The sequence below is a fragment of the Westerdykella ornata genome, assembly GCF_010094085.1.
Source record: "Westerdykella ornata strain CBS 379.55 unplaced genomic scaffold EI97scaffold_19, whole genome shotgun sequence".
Taxonomy (NCBI): domain Eukaryota; kingdom Fungi; phylum Ascomycota; class Dothideomycetes; order Pleosporales; family Sporormiaceae; genus Westerdykella; species Westerdykella ornata.
The window spans coordinates 131,433-152,947 of record NW_022986869.1 but is presented as its reverse complement, the minus strand read 5'-3'; the positions used below and the strand labels follow the sequence as shown (position 1 = coordinate 152,947).

General features: G+C 51.3%; 10 protein-coding genes and 1 non-coding gene across 11 annotated transcripts; 6 read left to right on the top strand and 5 right to left on the bottom strand.

Moving 5' to 3' along the window:
- The first annotated feature begins 53 nt into the window (after positions 1–53).
- EI97DRAFT_422132 (MFS transporter-like protein) lies at positions 54–2,102 on the top strand. Its single transcript, XM_033797075.1, has 5 exons — positions 54–308; positions 366–703; positions 758–867; positions 919–1,268; positions 1,326–2,102. Exons 1-5 carry the CDS (start codon positions 108–110, stop codon positions 2,058–2,060), a joined length of 1,734 nt encoding a protein of 577 aa, XP_033652045.1. The 5' UTR covers positions 54–107; the 3' UTR covers positions 2,061–2,102.
- Positions 2,103–2,734: 632 nt separating this feature from the next.
- EI97DRAFT_381425 (HET-domain-containing protein) lies at positions 2,735–4,213 on the top strand (the record flags this gene model as incomplete). The annotated part of the gene is made up of 2 exons (XM_033795801.1): positions 2,735–3,357; positions 3,442–4,213. Coding segments are annotated over 2 exons (1,395 nt in total), but the record flags the coding sequence as incomplete, so codon positions are not given.
- A 1,160-nt stretch (positions 4,214–5,373) lies between these two features.
- On the top strand, positions 5,374–6,242 carry EI97DRAFT_451601 (uncharacterized protein; the record flags this gene model as incomplete). The annotated part of the gene is made up of 2 exons (XM_033800357.1): positions 5,374–6,116; positions 6,176–6,242. The coding sequence occupies 2 exons, from the start codon at positions 5,374–5,376 to the stop codon at positions 6,240–6,242; spliced, it is 810 nt and encodes a 269-aa protein (XP_033652043.1).
- Positions 6,243–6,543: 301 nt separating this feature from the next.
- EI97DRAFT_381315 (uncharacterized protein) lies at positions 6,544–7,822 on the bottom strand (the record flags this gene model as incomplete). Its single annotated transcript, XM_033795796.1, has 7 exons — positions 6,544–6,587; positions 6,641–6,780; positions 6,830–6,862; positions 6,911–7,070; positions 7,125–7,183; positions 7,235–7,425; positions 7,475–7,822. The coding sequence occupies 7 exons, from the start codon at positions 7,820–7,822 to the stop codon at positions 6,544–6,546; spliced, it is 975 nt and encodes a 324-aa protein (XP_033652042.1).
- Positions 7,823–8,867: 1,045 nt separating this feature from the next.
- On the top strand, positions 8,868–10,321 carry EI97DRAFT_435047 (NAD(P)-binding protein). Its single transcript, XM_033798778.1, has 2 exons — positions 8,868–9,234; positions 9,291–10,321. The coding sequence occupies exons 1-2, from the start codon at positions 9,175–9,177 to the stop codon at positions 10,206–10,208; spliced, it is 978 nt and encodes a 325-aa protein (XP_033652041.1). The 5' UTR covers positions 8,868–9,174; the 3' UTR covers positions 10,209–10,321.
- A 17-nt stretch (positions 10,322–10,338) lies between these two features.
- On the top strand, positions 10,339–11,518 carry EI97DRAFT_435046 (HAD-like protein). Its single transcript, XM_033798777.1, has one exon. The coding sequence runs from the start codon at positions 10,526–10,528 to the stop codon at positions 11,249–11,251; it is 726 nt and encodes a 241-aa protein (XP_033652040.1). The 5' UTR covers positions 10,339–10,525; the 3' UTR covers positions 11,252–11,518.
- A 1,037-nt stretch (positions 11,519–12,555) lies between these two features.
- Positions 12,556–12,646, bottom strand: EI97DRAFT_t71. Its single transcript has one exon. It is a non-coding gene; the product is annotated as a tRNA-Thr (tRNA).
- Positions 12,647–13,293: 647 nt separating this feature from the next.
- Positions 13,294–14,837, bottom strand: EI97DRAFT_100919 (acyl-CoA dehydrogenase NM domain-like protein). The gene is made up of 3 exons (XM_033792876.1): positions 14,417–14,837; positions 13,778–14,360; positions 13,294–13,717 (listed from the first exon to the last, which is right to left on the bottom strand). Exons 1-3 carry the CDS (start codon positions 14,740–14,742, stop codon positions 13,304–13,306), a joined length of 1,323 nt encoding a protein of 440 aa, XP_033652039.1. The 5' UTR covers positions 14,743–14,837; the 3' UTR covers positions 13,294–13,303.
- Positions 14,838–15,344: 507 nt separating this feature from the next.
- On the bottom strand, positions 15,345–16,925 carry EI97DRAFT_354822 (alpha/beta-hydrolase; the record flags this gene model as incomplete). Its single annotated transcript, XM_033794890.1, has 1 exon — positions 15,345–16,925. A coding segment is annotated over one exon (1,581 nt), but the record flags the coding sequence as incomplete, so codon positions are not given.
- A 1,144-nt stretch (positions 16,926–18,069) lies between these two features.
- Positions 18,070–19,776, bottom strand: EI97DRAFT_468686 (uncharacterized protein; the record flags this gene model as incomplete). The annotated part of the gene is made up of 4 exons (XM_033801666.1): positions 18,070–18,754; positions 18,807–19,171; positions 19,203–19,538; positions 19,696–19,776. The coding sequence occupies 4 exons, from the start codon at positions 19,774–19,776 to the stop codon at positions 18,109–18,111; spliced, it is 1,428 nt and encodes a 475-aa protein (XP_033652037.1). The 3' UTR covers positions 18,070–18,108.
- A 309-nt stretch (positions 19,777–20,085) lies between these two features.
- Positions 20,086–21,241, top strand: EI97DRAFT_502620 (uncharacterized protein; the record flags this gene model as incomplete). Its single annotated transcript, XM_033802756.1, has 2 exons — positions 20,086–20,141; positions 20,191–21,241. 2 exons carry the CDS (start codon positions 20,086–20,088, stop codon positions 21,239–21,241), a joined length of 1,107 nt encoding a protein of 368 aa, XP_033652036.1.
- Between the last annotated feature and the right edge of the window lie 274 nt (positions 21,242–21,515).

The window sequence follows — 21,515 nt, the reverse complement described above, 5'->3', positions numbered from 1 at the left end:
TCTACCCACTTAGAAAATAGCCACCAGGAGTCATTTCAACTTACTTTTCACTTCCCCAATATTGAGTACTATTTCCACATATGCACTTGTGACAGTCCACCTTTGCGATGGACCGTGAGCTCGAGCTGCTTAACCGCAGCATAGATCCAGAGGCAACCGGCTTGGATTCAAAATCCGCCAAGGTTGAAAGATTGAGCACTTTGAGCGAAGAGAATCGAGAGCAAAGCAATGATCGAGCAAGTCCGACCGCGATGGACAGCAAGAACAGGAGCAAATGGCGCCTAACTGCCATTGTCATCGCTCTTTTTGTATGTTGAAGCTAGACCTGACCGCTCTTCATCCTTCGATATTGATTGGACTCTCAGCTTTCACTATTTGTAGCTGCATTAGACGCCACTATAGTAGCTACTGCCGCTCCGACAATATCCCGGGACCTGTCGTCGGCCGCCGGTTATACCTGGATTGGTGCTGCGTTTCTGCTTGCGAATGCAGCGTCCGGCGTTATCTGGGCTAAGCTCTCAGATATCTGGGGCCGGAAAATGATTGTGCTTGCTGCTCTTGCGGTCTTCTTCGGCTCATCAGCAGTATGCGCTACAGCGAAAACGATGAAGGCACTTATTGTCGGGAGAGCTCTTCAAGGGTGGGCCAGTGGAGGCTTGATCCTGCTTGTGCATGTCTGCATAAGCGACTTATTCAGCCTACGGTATAGTTGTGAATTGTGCAGCCTAACCGCAAGTCCATGCTAACGTCGTTGCAGACAAAGAAGTCTCTTCATGGGCCTGATTGAGGGTATTTGGGCTCTCGCCGGAGGTATAGGCCCTATCCTGGGTGGAGTCTTTGCTAGCTTAGTCTCGTGGAGATGGTGTTGTATGTCCCACTGGTTTGCACGGACAGTGTGCTACGACTGACTGATTTAAGTCTATATCAACCTTCCGATCAGTGGCTCTGCTTTCGTCCTGATCCTTCTTTTCCTTGACATTAAACATGAACATACCACATTCATGCAAGGTATCAAGGCCATAGACTGGCTAGGGGTTTTAACTTTCCTAGGTTTCACTTCCATGGTTCTGCTGGGCCTCGACTTCGGCGGAGCCATCTTTCCGTGGGACTCAGCCAAAGTTGTAGCCCTCCTAGTCGTGGGAGGGTTGATGGTTTTCGCTTTCATTTATAGCGAAGCACGTGTGTCAAAGTACCCGTTGATCCCAATGGAGCTCTTTAAAAACAAGAGTATCGTTGCGGCTCTCTTTGTCACCTTTTTCCATGGTTTTGTAAGTCACATTGCGGAACGTTCTGCCACAGCGGGGTGTCTAACAAATTTTGAGTAGGTTTTCATTAGTGCTGAGTATTACATGCCTCTTTTCCTTCAATCAGTTCTTGAGGCATCTCCGCTCAGATCAGGTATCCTCCTCATGCCCTTCATCTTCATTGGAGCGCTAGCAGGAGTCGCGTCCGGGGTGCTCATCCATCGGACTGGTCGTTTCCGCGAGATAATCTGGGCTGGGACGATTCTCCTATGCATAGGATTCGGGCTTTTCATTTCGTGGGGCCCGCATACCACCACCGCACAGGCGATTGGATACCAGGCAATTGCCGGTATAGGGTCGGGCATGCTATTCCAGCCGCCTCTCATTGCTGTTCAAAGCCAAGTTCACCAGCAAGACGTGGCTACCGCGACTTCGACGCTCAGCTTCATTCGCTGTATGGCACTCACGGTATCTGTCGTCGTCGGGGGCACCATCTTCATGAATTCCATGGACGATCGGGCTGAGTTGTTGCGAGCGGCCGGTCTGCCCCACAATCTATTGAAAGATCTCTCAGGCGAAAATGCCATGGCGAATGTTATGCTGGCCGGAACACTACAGAATCCCAAATGGGAGCTTGCTGTGAAGGAAGCGTTTTCTTGGTCTATACGGAACATGTGGATCACGTACACTGTATTTGCGTTTTTAGCAGTCATCGCTAGCTTCTTCGTCGAGGCAGCGCATCTGGGGACCGAGCATACAGAGACAGTTACGGGGCTGAGGAAAGAGATGAAGGAAAGCTTGCAAGATAGCTGCTGATCAGACTTCAATCGGAGGTCTAAAACATCGCAGGTCGCACCCATAACTTCTCATTACCCTAGAGTATGTGGACGTTTGTGGATGTGCCTACACTTGCTGAAGGCGGCTTAATGGGTCATTTCGTATTCCAGGCAGCCACCTTTCGGGCTGAGGCTGAGGCTGTGCCCTGTGCCTTGTCGTTGGTAACTTCCCTCCCCCGCCGTTTCCATCTCTTGCATTGTCACCTTCCAAGACATCCACTGCAGACACCTACGTGGAAACTTCGAAACAGCTACCTACATGGAGTCTCCGTTCCAGACACCTCCTACGCGACGCGGGGAAGAGTATGTCTTCACGGTTGAGGATAACCGTATGCTTCTTCCATCATCCAATGTCTGACCCCGGCCCGTAAACAGGCTACGCACTCCATTGACCGTTCAACCAAATGGCATAACATTACGCTGAATATGGCAGGTCGTTTCTATACTTGGATGGGCGATGTACTTAAACATTTCATGCCAGACTCAGACAAGCGCAGTATCTGGCCACCGATTTCGAAGTCTGTTGGCAGTGCCGATGCCACCACCATCGACCCAGATTGTCTCAAGCCGACTCAGAACGCATTGTCTGCTGGATCGCCCCTTCCGCTTGAATATACTAGCAGCAACCCGGCAACCATGGTGCTATACGAGACAATGCGACTACTAACTGCCGATACATCTGTTTTGTATCATCCTCTTCATTCCGGGGAAACGTTCCGGGTTTTCGAGCTGTATCCTGGGAAGGGGGACGAACCACTGCGAGGTGGATTGCACTATAGAAATCTGAAGTGTCCACAGGACTACGAGGCCCTTTCCTATCTGTGGGGGCATGCGACAAGCTCGATCCCAAGGACCAGGAACAGGCCCATAATTCAGTGCAACGGTAGAGACATGATTGTCACGCCAAATTTAACGCAAGCTCTCTGCGATCTTCGACACGAAGTCAAACCCCTTTTCTACTTTATTGATGCGATCTGCATAAACCAGGAAGATCAGACGGAGCGTGGCCATCAAGTCGCACTGATGGGCTCCGTGTATTCGAACGCACGTAGAGTAGTTATTTGGATCTGTCAAAGCGCAGATTGGGATGCTCGGCATGTTTTACCAGCCCATCCTCCTGCACTCTTTACAAACATACGCGCACGGCGCGGTTTCGGCGCGATTTGTCAAATCGTTAATCGCTGGCTAGCGACCACAAAACAGAATCGGAAGGCTAGCTACGCCTATGGTCGTCCTGGGTCCCCCGACCTTTGGTTATACTGTGAGGACTTCGACGAGTTTCCTCTCCAGGTCTCAGAGTACGAGAATGAAGCGTTCTTGCGTGAGAAGGTAAACGAATTCTATAGGAACTCAGTTTGCAGCGAAGAATCTCTGACCCGTATTGCACCCTTCATGCCTCAGCTTTGGTGGTCAATAGCCGATATATTCCAAGCACCTTGGTTCTGGCGCATATGGGTCGTCCAAGAAGTCGTACTTGCCAAAGATGCCGTGGTGAGATGGGGCGACGCGCAGATCGACTGGCGCTGGTTGGGCACGGCTGCAGCACTGCTTCGCACCAATTATCGAGATGTCTGCGGCGCGCTGAGTATGGGAGGGGTCTACAACGCCTATTTATCATATCGAATGTCACCTACCATGAGCGAGCTACCACCTCCGAAGCTTTGTTTCCTGGACCTCATGCGGTTGACGCGCCAGCTAGATTGCACGGATCATCGAGATAGAGCGTATGGACTTTTAAGCATCGCCACAAGCGATAACGTTCCAGGATCCGACAATTTGTTTTTAAAGCCAGACTATAGTATATCTTCCTTCGAGTTATGGAGACGAATCGCTTGGAAGGCCATAACCGCGACGAAAACCCTGTCAATTTTGTCAAGCGTCCAGTACACTGCAGCTATTCCTGGCTACGAGAGCGAGCGTCAGGTCACTGGAAGCTTTGGACCTCTGTCTGGGTTGGGAGAACGACCTGAATCGATGCCTTCCTGGATTCCGAATTGGGAGAAGGTACTTCGGGCCACCCTAGCTCCTTGGGATCAAGATGATTCTTTCGCTGCAGCAAAAGACTTTCCGCTGGATCTGACTGAATGGACAGATACATGCCCGGATGTCCTCACTGTCAGTGAAATCATGATCGGGATGATTTATTACAGAGGTGATCTCATGTCTAGCCGTCGTCGTGATTTGCTTGACATCGCACTTCTCTTTTCTAGCAATCTGGGAACGCTATTCACTTCAACAGAAGGGCTTCGTCTCATGTCGCGAACTCTCACTGGCGGCCGCAACGCTTACGGATCTCTCACTGAAGATACGGAAACTGCTTTGTCACATTTTGCGGCATACATTATGCGCCTTCATGAGGGCAGCAAAACAAAATCAAAAGAGCAAAAACAATCCAGACAAATGGGAGTTATAAATGTTCGACATATGCTAAGGGATCTTTACTCGCCAACAGAGGAACAACTCAGAGAGATCTTTCACCTGTATCCGGGTTTGGAGGCTGAGTTGCATGAGTGGGCAAAGTTTGGCGATGCAGATCGATTTGTTGAAACAGCCGTCTCCATATGCGAAAGAAGGCGCCTCTTCCTCACTATCAACGGTTACTTTGGCTTAGGCTCGGACTCACTGCTGGAAGGGGATGTTCCTGTTGTGCTTTCTGGGGGGAAACGTTCCCTTTATCCTCCGGCCGATGCTAAACGTAGATCCTCACAAACGACGAGGTGTGCTAGATCAGGGGGCACACTCGCCGGAGAGTCCAGAGAGATATCTACTTGTGGGAGAGTGTTATGTCGAGGGTCTAATGCAAGGGGAGGTGGTATGCGCAGCAAATCACCAAGAGGAGCTTACAGGCCCCATACCAAGCGACTTGGTTCTAAGAGAAGTCATGAGCCGTAAACCTTGGGCATGGGGTCCCCAAAGAGTTCAACTACTAAGGAGTCTAACGCGCCTCTGGGCCACGAAGCAGAAGTTCGATCTCATTTGACAAAGTCGACACACCCGTACCTCAAGCCTTTCGTCACACATCACGGGGCCCTAATCTATTTTAACAATCTGAATGGTGGGGCAACTGCTGGCGGTGCAGGTACAAAAGCCCATTAACCGCGGATTGATTGCTTGGCCATTCGAATAAGGCTGCTAATTCATGTTAATGTAGGACTTCCAAGCTGACATTTTCTTGCATCGGCACTACATTGGAGGTGCCATAGGAGTACTCGACGTCCATGACTGCGGAAGTATATAATATAAACTTCTCCGGCCCACCCGTACTGCCCAACATACCGATAGCCACCGTCAAGATGTTCGCAAACGCCGCATTAGTTTTGGGTTTAGCAGCGACAGTTGCCTCACACTGCACGCGTCCCCAGCTCGTCGAAGCAGTAGATTCATATCTGGCGACACAAACCAGTGGAAAGACCGCAGCATTCAAAGCCCGTTTCGACAACAGCACCTGGCTCGGTTACTACGAAAACGCAAAGAAAATCGACGTCGACACCGGCATCTTGAACAAGCCTCTCGCCATTACCCATAACCGCAGTCTCTACGATACAACCAGCTGCGCAACATACACCGAAGTTATTGTAAACAGCACGACTGATCCATATGTCATTGGTACCCAACTGCGCTTCGCGAACCACAAAATAAACAAGGTGGACATGATTGTCACGAAGCCTGGTGACTGGCTCTTCAACATCACCGGCTACGCGTACTGGGTCACGCAGGAAAACTGGGGTACCATTCCAGAGGAGCAGCGAGACACTCGAGATACGATCAAGAAGGCAGCAGATGCGTATTGCGACCTCTTTAACAACCCGAACGTCACGGTTCCATGGGGCAAGCCTTGCGTGCGGCTTGAAGGCGGGCTCTACGGTGACCCGGGACCCAACGGGACGTGTGCGGGCGGTGTGCCCTCCGGTGTTCCGCTGCGCAACAGGCGGTATGTCATCGATGAGACGGTGGGTGCTGTGGATGTGATGCTGGATTTTGGGAACAGTGGGTGGCCGGATTCGCATGAGTTCAGGATTGAGAATGGGAAGATCCGGTACGTACATTTATCAATTAGTGAAACCAAGCATGGAATAAGGTATTGACAATGGTTAGATATGTGCATACGATGACTCATTGTGGAATTCCCAATTGCGGTCTGCGCTTCCAGAGGTTCGATTGAGAGTAGCGAATGAGCGCATGGGCAACTGGGGAGAAAAGTTGCAAAGCGGTCTTCGAAAATGGAATATAGATTTATCGCAACACTTCAACACTCCAGACATACCGTCTTCCAAACATTTTCCATCACATCATTTGGTAGTTCGTTGCATTGGCGGGGAAACTGTTGTATTGACGAAAAACGACGAAGCAATCAAAGCTGCATCCACTCCGCCACCGTCATTACTCCCTATCCAACCTCTCCACGTCCAATACCACGATAATGCGTCGATGGATGAACGGTGAACATTTCACACGCCAGTAGCTCAAGAGTAGGTCACCGGCATGCCTCCAGGAAGCTCATCAAGCCCTGCAATATAGGCTTAGCAAGTTCGCTGCTTGGAAATTTGTGATACAACTTACATCCATCGTACGGCTCGCGGACAGCTTGACTCTTGGCGCACTTCATAGCCTGAGCTGGGGTTTGCGTCTTCAGCTGGCTGCACCTGTTTCCGGAGCAGCGGGCATCGAGTGCCTTCTGGAGAACACCGTCTTTCCAGCCACTTGGTGGTGTTAGCTGCGTTAGCTACAGGAGGATATGATTGTCCTTACAAAAGATAGTCACCATGCTGCCCGTAGCCAGTGCTGCAATGGTCAGTGGTTGGCTTCAGTGAGTATGGATGGGTCTCTTACCCGTCTCCCATGGAGTATACAAAAGGCTGGGATCCGTCTTCAGGCCACAGATTTTTATCGTTAAATTGCGTCGTATTCCACATAACTTCATACATAAGCTGAGGAAGGCGGACAGGATGGCTAGCAGGGCAAGGACCGGTGCTCTCGAATGATCCGGATGCTATTGGCTATTAGCAAAAACATCTACTAGAAGAGTAACTTTACAGGTGCTTACCAGGATAGGCTACATGTTCTTTATGGTTAGGACTATCCAGGTTCTTGCCATCCCAGCAACTTGGAGTGTCAGTAAGTGGCATATTTGCTACAGCAACACTAAGCGCTTACGTTGGGAAAGTTATCGTAGTACGAATGCCGCCTCCGCACATCTTCTTCGGCAGGTCATATGTATCGTCTCCCGTGCAGGGAGCGCCACCGAAAGGATCTTGCTTGAAGTTGGGAACGCAGCGATGGCAAAGCTGCTTCTGCTGGCCCTGTCTGGTGCGCAGGCCTGCGTCTCCGACTAGCATGCGGAAGCCCTGTTGCCACGTCAGTGACAATCAGACATTGTATTCTGGTAAACGCCACCTTTGGGAAAGCGGTCACTTTAGTCTTCCCATCATACGGCGGGATATAGTACACAGTGACACCCTCACGTCCTTGGAGGCCCAGATTGACATATTGCGGCACACGTTTGAACGATCCGTTGCGAGCCTTGAAGTAAAGATTTGCCGTCCAGTAGTTGCTAAAGTCTTCAGAGTAATCGCAGGTTGTGCAGGTCGACTGAACCGCTGGATCGTAATCGATCGGCTTCATGGTCGCATTGAACGAGTTACCGCCAACAATCTGGTGCATGTGTGCGGAGGGGGTAGAACCTGGTTGGACAAGAGGATCGATGCGATCGAACACAAGCTGCGAACATTGGAATCGCATCATGGCCGCTTGGGCAAACTAGGAGGGTAAGCCTGTATACAGAGAACTGAGGTCACGTTGGTTTCGTACTTGGCGGTTCACAAGGCCGCGAGTTGAAATGGCGGCGGCATCCTGGGTAGACAGCGCCGCTGCAAGGGCTAGGCTTTTCCAATGCATATTAGGGAGGAAGGCGTCTCTCAGAACAATAGTGAATCAGGCACAAAAATGAGTGAAGTCTGCGAGCAGAAAGGGGAAGTGCAGCCACCTCTCGACACCTTAAAACTGGATGATGCAGAGTCTGTCAGTGCCGAACATCGCCTCTGATAATCTAACAAGGCCGCAGGAGCTCCTGGCATCTACTGCGTGGCTGTATATTGACTGTTGATCGTAGACGTTCGGCTAATGGTGGATCAACTGCCGTAGATTGGAAGCTTGATTGTCCATATATCTTTCATCGAGTCTCGACCAATGAATGGGAGCCATGGATCATTGGAGCCGTGAAAGTGTTGACTGGAACAAGTCCGCATTGATAACAAGAGACAAGCCCCCATATTCCCGCGTTGAGATGAGAGAGGAAGCGAGTACAGTAAGGTAAAAGGCCGAACGGGGCGTAACAGAGGCATTCAGAGGCTGGGTTGATAGGGGCCTAGGGAAGTATGATCAGCGCAACTGGGTACATAACTATATTACATCGGGCAAGGATGACTATAATGTTGGAATCTTTGCTAAGACTTGTGTGACAAAGACAGCATAGCTGCACTTATGCCGCTGCATAGGTGCGGCGACTTCTCCCATGCATATTGTGGGAGGATAAGGAGACGCCAGCGAAAGCGAAACTTTTAACTAACTGTATTGAGGGGAGGGGGTAAGGCAAATCATAGAGAATATGTCTCTCAAATCAGATTTCTGTCGAATAAGACGCATCTATCATTTTGGATTTGATGTTGTATATATCCTGAACTCAAGAGGAACAAGCTTGCGGAGGGTTATCCTGGCAGGTTTAGCCGAACAGGAGGCGCAGCCGAGATCTATGGCTGTGGGGCTGTTCTCAGCTTCCCGCGTGTTCTACCACCCGTCTTCGCTTTGTGCATCATCGTCACTGAAACTGCATCGTCGTAGTTAAGGGAGGTGCCAGCAATGGTCTCGTTTACGGATACTCGTCTATCGCATGGAGCAAGGCACGTGTCTTCCACATTTGATGTTACGTTGACGCAGGCTATGACGACACAAGGACGACACAGCTCCAATGACCTAACTGTGCCATCTATAAGAGCACCGGTTGCTCAAGAAGACGTAACAATTGACCTGGAAACTCTAACACAGCTGATTTCCGTCGTTCCACACTGATAAAGACTCATTGCAAGCACGCCATCACAATGTCTCTCACAGGCAACAAATTCGACCCCAATACGGACATTCCAGACCTGAAGGGAAAGGCATGGCTCGCCTCCTCAATCCAAGGTTCTTCGCCCAGTCGCTAACGCCACTACAGGTCTACGTCGTAACTGGTGGCTCCGCAGGCATCGGCTATGGCATCGTGGCTCACCTCCTCCAGCACAACCCTGAGAAGATATACCTCTTGTCTATGAAGGAAGAACACGCACAAGAGGCGCTCGAGGACCTCAAGGAATGGGGCGACACCAGCAAAGTTGAATGGAGACAGTGCAACCTTGAATCCTTCAAGCAAACCGACGAAGTTGCCTCATCCTTGGCCAAGGAGCTTGACAGACTTGACGCCCTCATCTGCAACGCTGGCTTGGGCGTGGGGGTATACAATGTATCAGGAGATGGACTGGACACGCACATGCAGGTCAATTTCTTCAGCCAGGTTCATTTGGCACTCACACTCCTTCCCATCCTCCAGAAAACAACGGACTCTCGACTTGTTTTCCAGTCCTCGGAATTACATCGAATGACACCTTCTTCGGTCAAGTTCGCTTCCGTCGAGGAGATTAACCAGGACATCGGACCGTCGTATCTGTACAATCGCAGCAAGCTGGCAATGATCCTTTTTGTTCGCGAATTGGTCAAGCGCATCGAGGCTCAGCAGTTTGGTCCTGTAACCAAAGACAAGGGAGAGCCATGGATCAATGCTACGCATCCGGGAGGAGTCGCGACTGATCAGCAGAAACAGGCCGAGGATGCTTATGGCCTGTTGGGCACCATAGGTGTGAAGGCTGTCAGGCCCTTCATGAAAGATCCTGTGAAGCAAGGGTGCAGGCCCATTCTCTTCGCAGCGACAAGTCCAGATGTAGTCAAAGAGGAGATTCAAGGACAATATATCGTCCCGGACCGCAAGCTAACGGAGCCAAGCTCGCAAGCGATGGACCCGGAGCTGGCTCGGAATCTGTGGAATCTCACAAAGGAGGTGCTGCAAACAAAGATTGGCAACTTGAGCTATAAAATGTGAATTGGTTAGGAAGGTGGTCCACATGAATAATTCCGGATCGTTCTGAGTTTCCGTAGAAAGTTAGTCAAAATATGTCTACCCCCGCTTAAATTCGGGAGATTTCCCACCCCGCAGTTGGATACGTCAGTGAGATTGACACTGCGCCCTTCTTCCTCCATGTAACCATATCCTGTACTCCCATTGACATCTAGGGCGCATAGAATAAGAACCATACGCCACTTCACCGTCCTCTGCGCAGAAGTCGCTGTAGAACATAGAATCACTGTCATCCTCGAAAAAAGATCTGTCCAACTCTTGTCCCTTACGTCTGAATTGATATGTCGAAATTGACGGATTTCCGACTCCTCTCCTTCGACGTCTACGGCACGCTCATAGACTGGGAGACCGGCCTCGTCAACGCCCTCCAGCCCGTCCTCGACAGAAATGGGATATCCAATCTCGATAAGGAAACCATCCTGCGTACATGCCAAGAGGTGGAGAGCGTGCAACAGCAGAAGACACCAGGAATGATATACTCGGATGTCTTAACAACAATCCATCCCGAGCTGGTCAAACGGCTTGGCTGTGGACCCCCTACTCCAGAAGAGTCCAAAGCCTTTGGCGACAGCGTTGGTGTTTGGCCCGCATTCCCTGATACCTTGCCCGGACTACAGCGTCTAGCAAAGCACTATAAACTCGTCCTCTTGTCTAACGTGGACAACATATCCTTCCACGGCACTCACACTGGCCCTCTGCGAAACTTCCCCTTCGACGCCGTGCTCACAGCCCAGGACATTGGCTGCTACAAACCCGACCATCGGACCTTCGAGTACATGCTCAAGTACGTGAAAGAGAAGTTTGGCGTCGAGAAGGAGCAGGTGCTACAGACGGCGCAGAGCCAGTTTCATGACCAGCAGCCTTGCAGGGAGTTGGGGATCAAGGGTGCGTGGATTGCGCGGTATGGGGCTGCGTATGGGCATGTGGATGAGCCCGTGTACGATTGGAAGTTTGCTACCCTGGAGAAGATGGCAGAGGCGGTGGAGAGGGAGGCTGTAGCGAAGTAGTGGTCTGCTGCAACTGAAGATGGCTACTTACGCTACTGGGGCACGGCGTTTTAAGGCGAGTTGTACTTAGACAAAGGTTCTGTTAAGAAACAAAAAGAGCTATTTAGAAAAGTAAAAACTAACCTTGCGCGTACGGTCGTGCTTAGTCGGAGGTGAAAAACGCAGTAGTATCCTCGGCGCTTGTATTTCCCATTCGCCATTACATTCTCTAACCAAGGAAGAGTGTCCATCTAGAAGCTAAAAGAATTGCCCACGCTAAGAATCAAACCAAGGATCTTTTCATCGCCGCCAGCGTTGCTAAATCTTTTTGCTGCACTTCACTCATTTACATTTATATCGCTTTGAACAAAGACACTGCGGTATCAGATTCTATACGCACAGGCTTTAGCTTATGTCTGCACTCCCGTTCCTTACGCACCATTGTAGAAGCGGATATCCTGTCCAGCGTGCCACTCTGGAGCAGCGAATTTCTCTGCGTTACTCGAGGGCCTCCTAAATTATTCCTTGCGCCAGTCTTGAACTCTGCCTTTCTCAGCAGCCGCATCTCAACTTCCGAGTCTCGATTGTGTAAGACAATTCTATACGGTCTCGTCTGTTCGCCGGACCTAGTGCGATTAACGCGAAACAGGAGCCGATCCTGTTAAGCGTTTGTTTCTTGTGATCCTATTAGCACAAGCGTGTCTGATTCGACGAGGGAGATAGATTCTGCACAGACGAGCGCAGAGAGTCCAGCTCTTCCGCTCCTAGTACTCTTCCTCTAGTTGGTTAATCGCTTCACCTTTTCAGTATACCCAATACCGCCAGGGAGCAATTCAACTCCAATACTAAACTCTAGGTATAGCCGTAATATATAATCAACTCCAAAATAAATTTTTTCTTCGCTGAAGTTTTCTTCGTTTCCTAGTCCGCACAGAGTGGTATTCTATGTCTCTGCGGTCTTGTATTCCTCTTTGAACTTTAGGCTATTGGCACGGTCTTCGAACTTAAGAACGAATACCTACTACCATAACCTACTTGCGAAAGCCGAGGAATTTTGTGCACGCAACCTAGAGAAGCGACCAATCAAGGGCATCCTAAGGGAGTTCGCTACAGTTTATCGACCCTGTCCTGTGTTAGATGGACGGATTGCCGTGGGCAATAAGGGGAGGCTGAACTGGCAGCGAGATCATAGACATTGTAACGCAGTAGGATCGACTTAACAATGTTCTCGACCGCTTGTTCGGCGAGCCTTTTCCATTGAGAGACGGTCGCCATGCCATCCAAGGAGGAGGGAGGGTCGTCCAGCCAAAAACAAAAAAAGTAATTGCCCACTCTCGGAATCGAACCGAGGATCTTTTCATAGACTATCCAGTTTTGGGGTACTAGTGAAACGCTGTACCACTCAGCCAAGCGGGCTGTTGTTTTTGTTATGTTTTATGTTGTTTTTCAAAATCTATGACTTCACATCCGAAGGAAAGGATACTCCAGCGAGTAAGGAGACTTTGGTGGTGACACGGTTCCGAGCGCGGGCTGGGGTATTAGCCGAGGTGGTCAGTGCACATGGTTCCATGGTCCTAACCATCAAATAGGTATTCTTTGATTGTTGATGCCGACGTCTATCATGCATGTCATCGCTACTATTTGTAAGATGTGCGACTCCGGTCTCGAATCACTCATCGCACGAGTTGGACGAAGGTTTTCTCTCAATAGGTAAGGATGTGAAGAATAGCTAGCTCAACGTTGGAGCGCACGAGGTCTCTGCAAAATACCTATGTAAGAACAGTAAGCGATTTAGACGCGGATTGTAGATGCTCTTTTCGCGTATATTTGCATATGGATATCATAATGAGTCGAAAGGTGAGTCGTTAGTAAGTTTGCGCGTCTTCGATTCACTGCTAGGTATGCACTCTCTGAGATGACATTAGATTTCTCTCTTGTTCCCACCTATCACATTTCAACACTATTTCCAGCAGGCTGCATACTTCTTCTGAAAAATGCGAACACCTCGAACTACCCAAAGGCACCGGAAACTCAACCTCACCATCCACCCTAGCGCCTCACCCAAACTCCAACCTACGTATACCACGTCGGCTCCGGCGCCTCCCCCAACACCCTCCACCTGCCCACCTCGCGCCTCTTATACGCCACAGGATCATGCAACGTATGCGTCCTGAGATCCCTCCAGAACCGATCCAACCCGACCTTGGACGCCGTACTCCTGCTGCCAGTGACTTCAAACACGCCACTCGTGACTTTCAGTCCCGTATCCGTCGTCACGATTTTCGTTGCCGCGACGGACTCGGCGATGGCGCCGCGTTGTGCGGCGGTGAGAGTAGAGCGCTTGGATAAGGGGCCAGAGTGTAAGAGGTACAGGTTGCTGAGGGAGGCGGAGACGGTGTCGAGGAGGGCGGTGGCGGCGAGGAGGTGCGCGTGGTAGGTGCCGTAGGTGGAGAGGATGTAGAATTCGTCCGTGGAGGCGTCTTTGTTCTGCATACTGTTAGCCATCACTCACACGCCATCAAGGACATGCTATTTCAGCGAACGTACATCGCCGCCATACGGCCAGGGGCGGGTGTTCTTCACGGTGTACTTGGCTGCATAGTCGAGAGCACCCAGCGCAATCCCCAGATAGAAATTGCTAAACACGAGCTGGATCGTCGGAAGCAGGAGCGAAGCAAATGGAATCTGCAGAATCTCCGGGTTGGGCTGCTTCGTATCGGCGTTCCAGCCCAGCGCATCGCTCCAAGGCGCCTCGACGTTTTCAATCTTGACGCTTCCCGATTCCGTCAACCGCAGACCGATGTTATCCCAGTTGTGCGAGAAGACGATACCCGGTTGGTTGGTAGGCACGATGGCGAAGATGTGGTGTTCTGTGCCTTCCAGCACGCCTTCGAGAACAGTGAGGTCGGAGATCACGCCTCCAGTGTTGAAGTGCTTGAATCCGTTGAAGACGATTTTGTCGCCTTGGTCGGTAATCTTGAGGTCGTTGTCGCGGGGGTTGACGGCTCCACCGAGGAAGTAGTTGTTCTCGATGATGAGCTTTTGCAGGCGATCGGCCTGTTCGGGAGAGCCGACTACGTGGGCGGTTGTGCTCCACAAGAGGTGGTACCCGAGAAGCATGCCAATAGAGCTACAATTTTAAAGTGAGTATGTGGTATATCAAAACAGGCTGGATAAGCTACATACCCATCGGCTTCAGCAACCTTACGGATGGCCTTATAACCCACCTCCCAAGGCTGCCCACCGCCACCATATTCCTTCGGGCCTAACAGCTTCAGCAATTGCGAATGTTTCAAAAGTGCGACTTCGGCGCGCGGTGACTTGTTTTCTCGTTCACGCTGTGCTGCGTCGACAGATAGAACATCGGCGACGTGCTGTGCGCGTTGAAGCCAACCATCTGCGTCTTGAGGCAGTGCCGACCATTTCGACTCGTATTCAGCGTATACAGACGGGTCGCGGTAGACTACCTCAAAGGCATTGCCGTTTGCGGTGGCAGTGTCGGCGGAGCCCATAGTGCTGTACTGTTGATGGGATTAGGGGAACGTGCGAACTGTCGTAAGAACACAAAGCTGGCAGCTTTGGAGACGGTGGGGGATCGCAAAGGAGTACTCGTATATCAGAGCATTGTTGACCATATATATAGTGATATCTGCCATTGCGTGCTCCCGGTTGACGACCTCTCTTCTGCAGACCCCATTGCGAATGATCGCATCAGGATGTCGTGCGCGAAGAGTAGTAGAGCTCAAATGTCGACTACGCGTGCCAAAAGCCACGTTGTCTAGTCCTACTGGCGCTATCAGCTCATACGCCTTCACAAGAAGTGTGGTGAGGGAGATAGAGAGGGGTGAATGCACGGAAACTGGTTGACCATGGTCTGCTAGGCTGCGAGGGTACTAGCTCTGCTGTTAAGCTTCCCTGTGGCCGCGCTCGCAATGAACTACATCAATTGCATCATCAGCCTGAGGCTACCGAAAGGTCCGGAGCGCAAGGAAACAGACGAATGTAATTGCATATTGCCCAAATATGCTCGTAACGGAACATCAAACGGTGGGTATCGTACGTATGCCATCCAAACCATTCACTCCTCTCATGAATCATCCAATCGAAACACCCATCATTTCCTCAGCCTCTTCATCCGCTCCGGATCTCTCCACCACGCACAAGCCTGCATGCGGATACCATGGCCCTCCGGTTCCATCCGGGTGCCATTAATCCCCTTCCGGCTTCCAACAGCCAGCTGGCTTTTCCCTAGTCCTTTATACATCTCCCACTTCGGAGCCCCTGGAGCAGCATATGTATTCGGGTCACCAGTGGCCACGAAGCTAGCCCAGTAACTACTGTACAGCTCCGAGACTTCCGGGAACTGGACATCCGGGCTGCCGTTGAAGTACATAAAGTCTGCTGCGTGAGGGACACCCTCCCAGTCCTTGCCCCAGTTCGGAGTGTTGAACCGGGCCTTATAGACGGGTACACCGGCGTCGGCGAGCCTAACGGCCGCGTCTTGAACGGGACAGATGTACGAGTAATCACCATATGCCGCAACGATACGCTTGAACTGTTTGCTCTTTGGAGAGTCCCAGTACGGGCTGGTGGGTTCGTCTGGGTCGGGGTACAACCTCGCCAGATCAACAAGGTCCTCGGCAGTCAATCCTGGGTTTACGTTGTGAAGGAAAGAGGTAAAGTCTTCCGTTGTCTCGAGATCTTTCGGTGCGAAGGAAGATCCCTCGTCGGTGCAGGACGAGATCATGGTAGGGATCTTCCAGAAAGTCCCATCCTCGCCAGATACTGAACCGCGCTTTTCCAGAAGCGGTCCAGGAGAAACCGGCTGAAAGGGCCAAGTTATTTTGTAGTTGCTTGCGCCGTAGAGCCGGCTCTGCTTCGTCCTGATCTTATCAACATCCACCCCTCTTAAGCATCTCAACGCCGCCGCGTTAGGCGCCAAGGGACATTTCAGATACTCCATGTACTCCTTGAATTGTCGCTTATACAAGGGGTATGTAGCTTCCGGGAAAGATCGCGCAGTTGGTGACCCGGAAGACAAAATCGCTTGCGCAAAGAGAGGTTTTCCAGCATCGGTCCCATAGTGGTGAAACAAGTGAATACCCACAGCATGTGCTCCAGCACTTTGGCCTGAGAGCGTGACACGCTTGGGGTCTCCGCCAAAAACCGAGAGGTACCTTTGCAGAAACTGCAACAGCATGCGCTGATCTTGAATGCCCAGATTTAATAGGCCCTCCTCTTCAAACAACGCAGATGGCAAAGAACCCAGCGAACTCAGTCGATATTGCGCCGTGACGACCATAAGCGATACCGGTGATCTAGCCACGAAGCCGGCACCGTCGAAGTTCCTTCCACTTCCCATCACAAAGCTGCCGCCGTGAAAGAACACCAGGACTGGGAGCTTCTTCGAATATGGGATGCCGGCAGGTCGATAAATATTGAGATTGAGACAGTCTTCTGATTGTATGTTCTGATTGCCCCCCTGAATGCATATCGGACCATACTTTGACGCGTCTCTGGTACCATTGAAAGGCTTTGGCCAGACTGGAGGCGCGAAACGGGACTGTTTGGCATACTCGACGCCTAACCACGCATCAATAGGTTTATCGAGCGTGCTGCCGTGGTGCGCGTGGCGTATAATGCGGGTGCCTTTAAAAGATCCATATCCGGGGAGGACGACAACAGGCGGTCTATTTGTCAACCTGGAATGCGGAAGGGGAGGTCCAACGGTGTATACGTAAAGAATGAAGAAGACAGCACAGATAGAACAGAACAGGATTGCTGTGTAGAGACGACTCCGGTACTTCACCCAGAGCACATGGTGCTTGGGCAGCGCAAAGAGCGCATCCTTCAAAGGATTGTCGGGCTCCTCGACATCGTGCTCCTCGTCATGCTCCCTCTCTGTTTGCAGTGTTGACATCATAAACAGGAACGGCTGCTGATCTGCATAAGCGCCAGCGTATGCGCAATCGGGGATGAAGCTACATCGGCATGCGGATGTGAATGCTGCGAACGGCAGCAGAAAGTGCGACGAAAAGTGAGATGAAGGAGCGGCTGAGAGGGCGATGCTTATGTTGGTGTTGAGAGTGGATGTTGCCTGTCGCCCGGTCTAGACCAGCTAAGCCACTTAAAAGCTTAGCACGCTTAGCTTTCTGCGGACTGTGGAACGGACCGTGCGCCGCTGGGTCAGCTCCGTTCCGAAGGCTCCGAGCCGGATACCTTTCCGGTATCCAAGGAAATACAGTTCACTTACACAGTCGTCTATCCGTTAGTCGGTGTTCTCTTCGCAGAGGCCATGGGCAGGATAGCCGTGGAACTGGCCTTTATATAGGTCACTCAATGCTAATAGTGCCACATTCCGTTGCGCTGAAGATGCGTTCCCATATGAGACTATCCGTACGAGACTAACCGTGCGAGAAATGACGCGACGTCCTACCACCAACTCTCCGCTTCGGGGAATCCAATAATCGGATGGACCGAACTGCTGCCGCTTCAATTGACTTCCATATGCCGAACAAGGCATTCGGTATCCTCAAAACAACTACCCAGGCACACAATGTATTAGGATGTAACCAGTTGTATTGTCTCAAATAAGTAACCTAACTTGGTGCAGAAGCACGGGGGCATCTTCAGTAGGACGAATGAGTAGGGGATCGGGGGACTGGCAACAACCTAGCGGTGAGACTTCTAAGGAGGGACAGAAATAATCGTCTCACGCAGTTAGCGCGAGCTTGGAGTTGACAAACGGCCGAAGATATATGAACTGCGCCTTCTTAGATTCGACTGAACATTCTAATGTACTTTTGCTCCAAGTTAGATCACCAGTTTCAAGCTATTCAATTGGCTACAGTCTAATTGTGCTACTAGAGCACTGGGTTTCAAGGATATCCTAAAACGTTTGTAAGCACGGCGTGACCCTTTATTTTATAGGCTTTGATTTCGGCTTCGCCAGTATCCAGTGCCTTCGCCCGCGACGCCTCACGCCGCGTGTCGTGGAATTTTTGCATATTTGTCCGTGAGATCTCAGAGCGCTTCTCCCTGTAGGTCACGAGTTCGGGGTCCGTTGCCTTCTTGAGGTACACCCATTCCTTCTCGGCCTCCACACGACCCTGGCCAAGAGGGGGCCTCATGTTAAGGAAGAAATCATCCGCAAGGAAGAGTTGTATCTCTCGCGTGATCCATGGGGCTAAGATGCTGGATGGACAGGCTTGGAAGATCGTAGATCCCCACATCTCGAGGACATTTAAATTCAGGCCAGTTGCAGGCGAGGGGGTCTCGGGGAGCTTGAAGCTAGTCAAGATGACAAAGAAGTCGTCGGATCCTTCTTCACGGCACTTCCTTAGTGCGTCGTGATGGGGAACATCTCTCCAGTTTGCAGGCTTGTTATGTTCCTTGATTCTCACTTCCAGTTCCATGGACGGTCCAACGTAGAACTTTGTGCCGGACTTAAGCGGGAGCGCATGCCGGTAGACACCATCATGAGGTGGGAGATCCTTGATGCTTCGGAGTCGGATGACAGCAAGACTAGTCGTTGCGTTAGGAAGGAGTGCGTGTCAATCAAGCGACTAGGACTTACTTCTGGACGTCGTACGGTGCGTCGCCCTCAAAGAGCTGGACAACGTCAAGGCGGATAGTAGATTCGAGGGGGCGTTCCACCTCCGCCAAATCATCGGGGCCATTCTCCCAGAGCGCTTGGTACCTCTTTAACGCATGCTCCCGAACAGAGCCAATCTTATCTACTACAGAGTCACTGGTTGATACCTCGTAAAGCTTCTGGAGCAGTGCGTTGAGAACCGAATGCGGATGTAGTGGTCCTTGTGCGTCGCTGATCGGGTTCGGTTTTGGGGTGAACGCGTTGATGCTCGGCTTTGCCTCTGCAATAGACAGTTGAGTAGTCTCTTGATAGACGGTGAAATCGGAGGAGGGGCCGTAGTAGTTCTCCTTGTCGTCATCGTCTCATGTAAGGATTCACGGCGTTGTTCTTGTTTGTGGCATCGAGCAAGGACGGCGGTGGGCGCTGGTCGGCGGCGGTTTGACCGAGATTTACGGTAGCTTTACCGAGATTGACAGTCGATGGGTGGACGCTGGCACTGGGTTGGTTGACTGCAGGGGTGAAGAACGAAGCAAGTGATGTTTGTTGCCCAGCAAACTTTTTGAACACGCGCGGGTTCTCAGCATCCAGGTTTGGGCTGTGTCGTGACCTTGGGTCTCGGTCGAGAGCGTACTTCTTCCTCGAGCGTGTTTCTGGGACGAAGATGAAGGGCTTCTTGTTCGAGGGGGCTTCGTCGTCCGGGTCAACAACAGTTGGCTGTCGTGTGAGCTATAACAGCTGAAAACAGAGGAACAACCGTCGCTGCTTCTTTAGGAAGGTAAAAGGAACAGGCGTGACGTTGATAAGCTCGCTGACGTTTCAACAGCCTGAAAGAATAACAGAAACTGGGAGAGACGGATTAATGCGTGCACACAGAGAGTAAGAGAACAGAGTAGATAAGTGAGAGACAGGAGCGAGCTGTAAGAGAGAAGAAGAGAAGGAGAGAAGGAGGCATGGTGGAGGCTGCGAGAGTTGACCTTGCAAGCAACGGTCAGGCCGTTAGCGTGACTTCCTACTTGGGGAAGCAGGCATCGTGACCGCGCCAGATACCACAGAGTCGGTACCCAGGTATATCAATCATGATAGGGATCAACAGCCAAGCAAGAGAGGATGTTTAGGACGCTGACCGCTGCATGCCTTCGAAGTCTCGCAAGAATTGCTTCTGTATTGCACTCACCACTACGAGCTATCTTCTCTCGCCCTTCACCTTGCGCTGCAATTCAAATCTGCACTCCTTGCATTCTGCAAACGCTGTGAACACAGCATGCCACTACGCGGATCATTGGCGAATGCAGCGGTCAAGGGAGGGGGGTCTACACGGTAAGTCTATAAACTGGCATTACGTGAACAGGATCTAACATTTATGCAGTAAACCGCAAGCAATGAAAGACGACAACACGAAACCGCTCGTTCAATACCGCCAACCAAAGCTTACAGCTTTCTTGTTCAACGGAGCACACAAGTCATCGCACGAAGAAGGGGACGCATCTTACCTTGAGTTACCTAACCGACGGCTGACGAGGACTACGCCAAAAGAGATAAAGCAAGAACCCGTCGAACTCGCTACGAGTGCTACAGAGGCGGCAACAATGTGCATAGCAAGCGGATCACGTCAGGACCACCGTGGAGATACGGAAATGCATTCAACACGACGCGCCACTGCCGTCCAGCCAAGCGTCTCAAAAGCATCGCAAAAGTGCTACAACTGCTCTGCAGCGAGGTATTCTCAATGCGAGGATGCAGGAACATTTACTGGCAAGTGTAAACGCTGTTTCAACATAAACGTTACATGTGAGAGGCCAGAACAACCATGGGTCAGGGCGAACTTCACTGGGGAGATGATGGAAGCCATCAACAAGGAGCTGTCCAACGTGATTCCTGCCCAGAAGAGCAGCGCTCCCAGTCAGAGCCAGCTTGAGATCCTCGTCCGCTTGTCTAAACAGTTTGGGATGTCACCGATTTCAATTCGCTACAAGATGGACTCTCTCGCAGGATCCCAATATGCCATAGAGGGACAGTCAGGAGTTGTGCCGAGCTTCTTCCCACCCCCAGAGCAGTGGCCCTACCTGGACCAGGACCATTTGACATGTGTTCAGCGGCTCCGCGATGGGACCATCGACGTGCAAGAGGCAAAATCAAGACACAGATTCGACGCCTTAGTAGTAGTTTGGAGAACCTCTACGCGGTGCCCAAATGAGTACACCCGCGTGTACGACGGCCTTGAATTTCCAGGCGGACGGGAGGGTCTAGAGATGAATGCGAGGCGCTGCGTCCAGCATTTCTTCGACGACTACGGCCTCGAACAACTGCCGCCCGAGGACGTATTTGTGTATACCTTGGCCCGACTGTTAGATCCAATCTCATCGTCTGGCCAGCGAGATCGAGGGCAGGTAGCATACCAAAGTCATGCAAAGAGTTAATTTGCCTCCTTAAGAAACTCGAGACCGAAAAGCGGAAGGTCCATGCTCACCATTGGCATCGACGGACTTACGACGCATGTTGGAAACTTGAGGGGCATCTGCGAGGACTACCCTAGCCTTTCGATGGAGATTACGGTTGTCATCGGCACAGGAGCTACAGCATACCCTTACCTGAAGCCGTATTCTCGTTTTGAGTCCTCGAAGTCGCTCATGCTCTACAAGACTGTGACGCTGGAAGACGCGGCATGGCGGCGAGGCAATGCTCGGAGCCTTG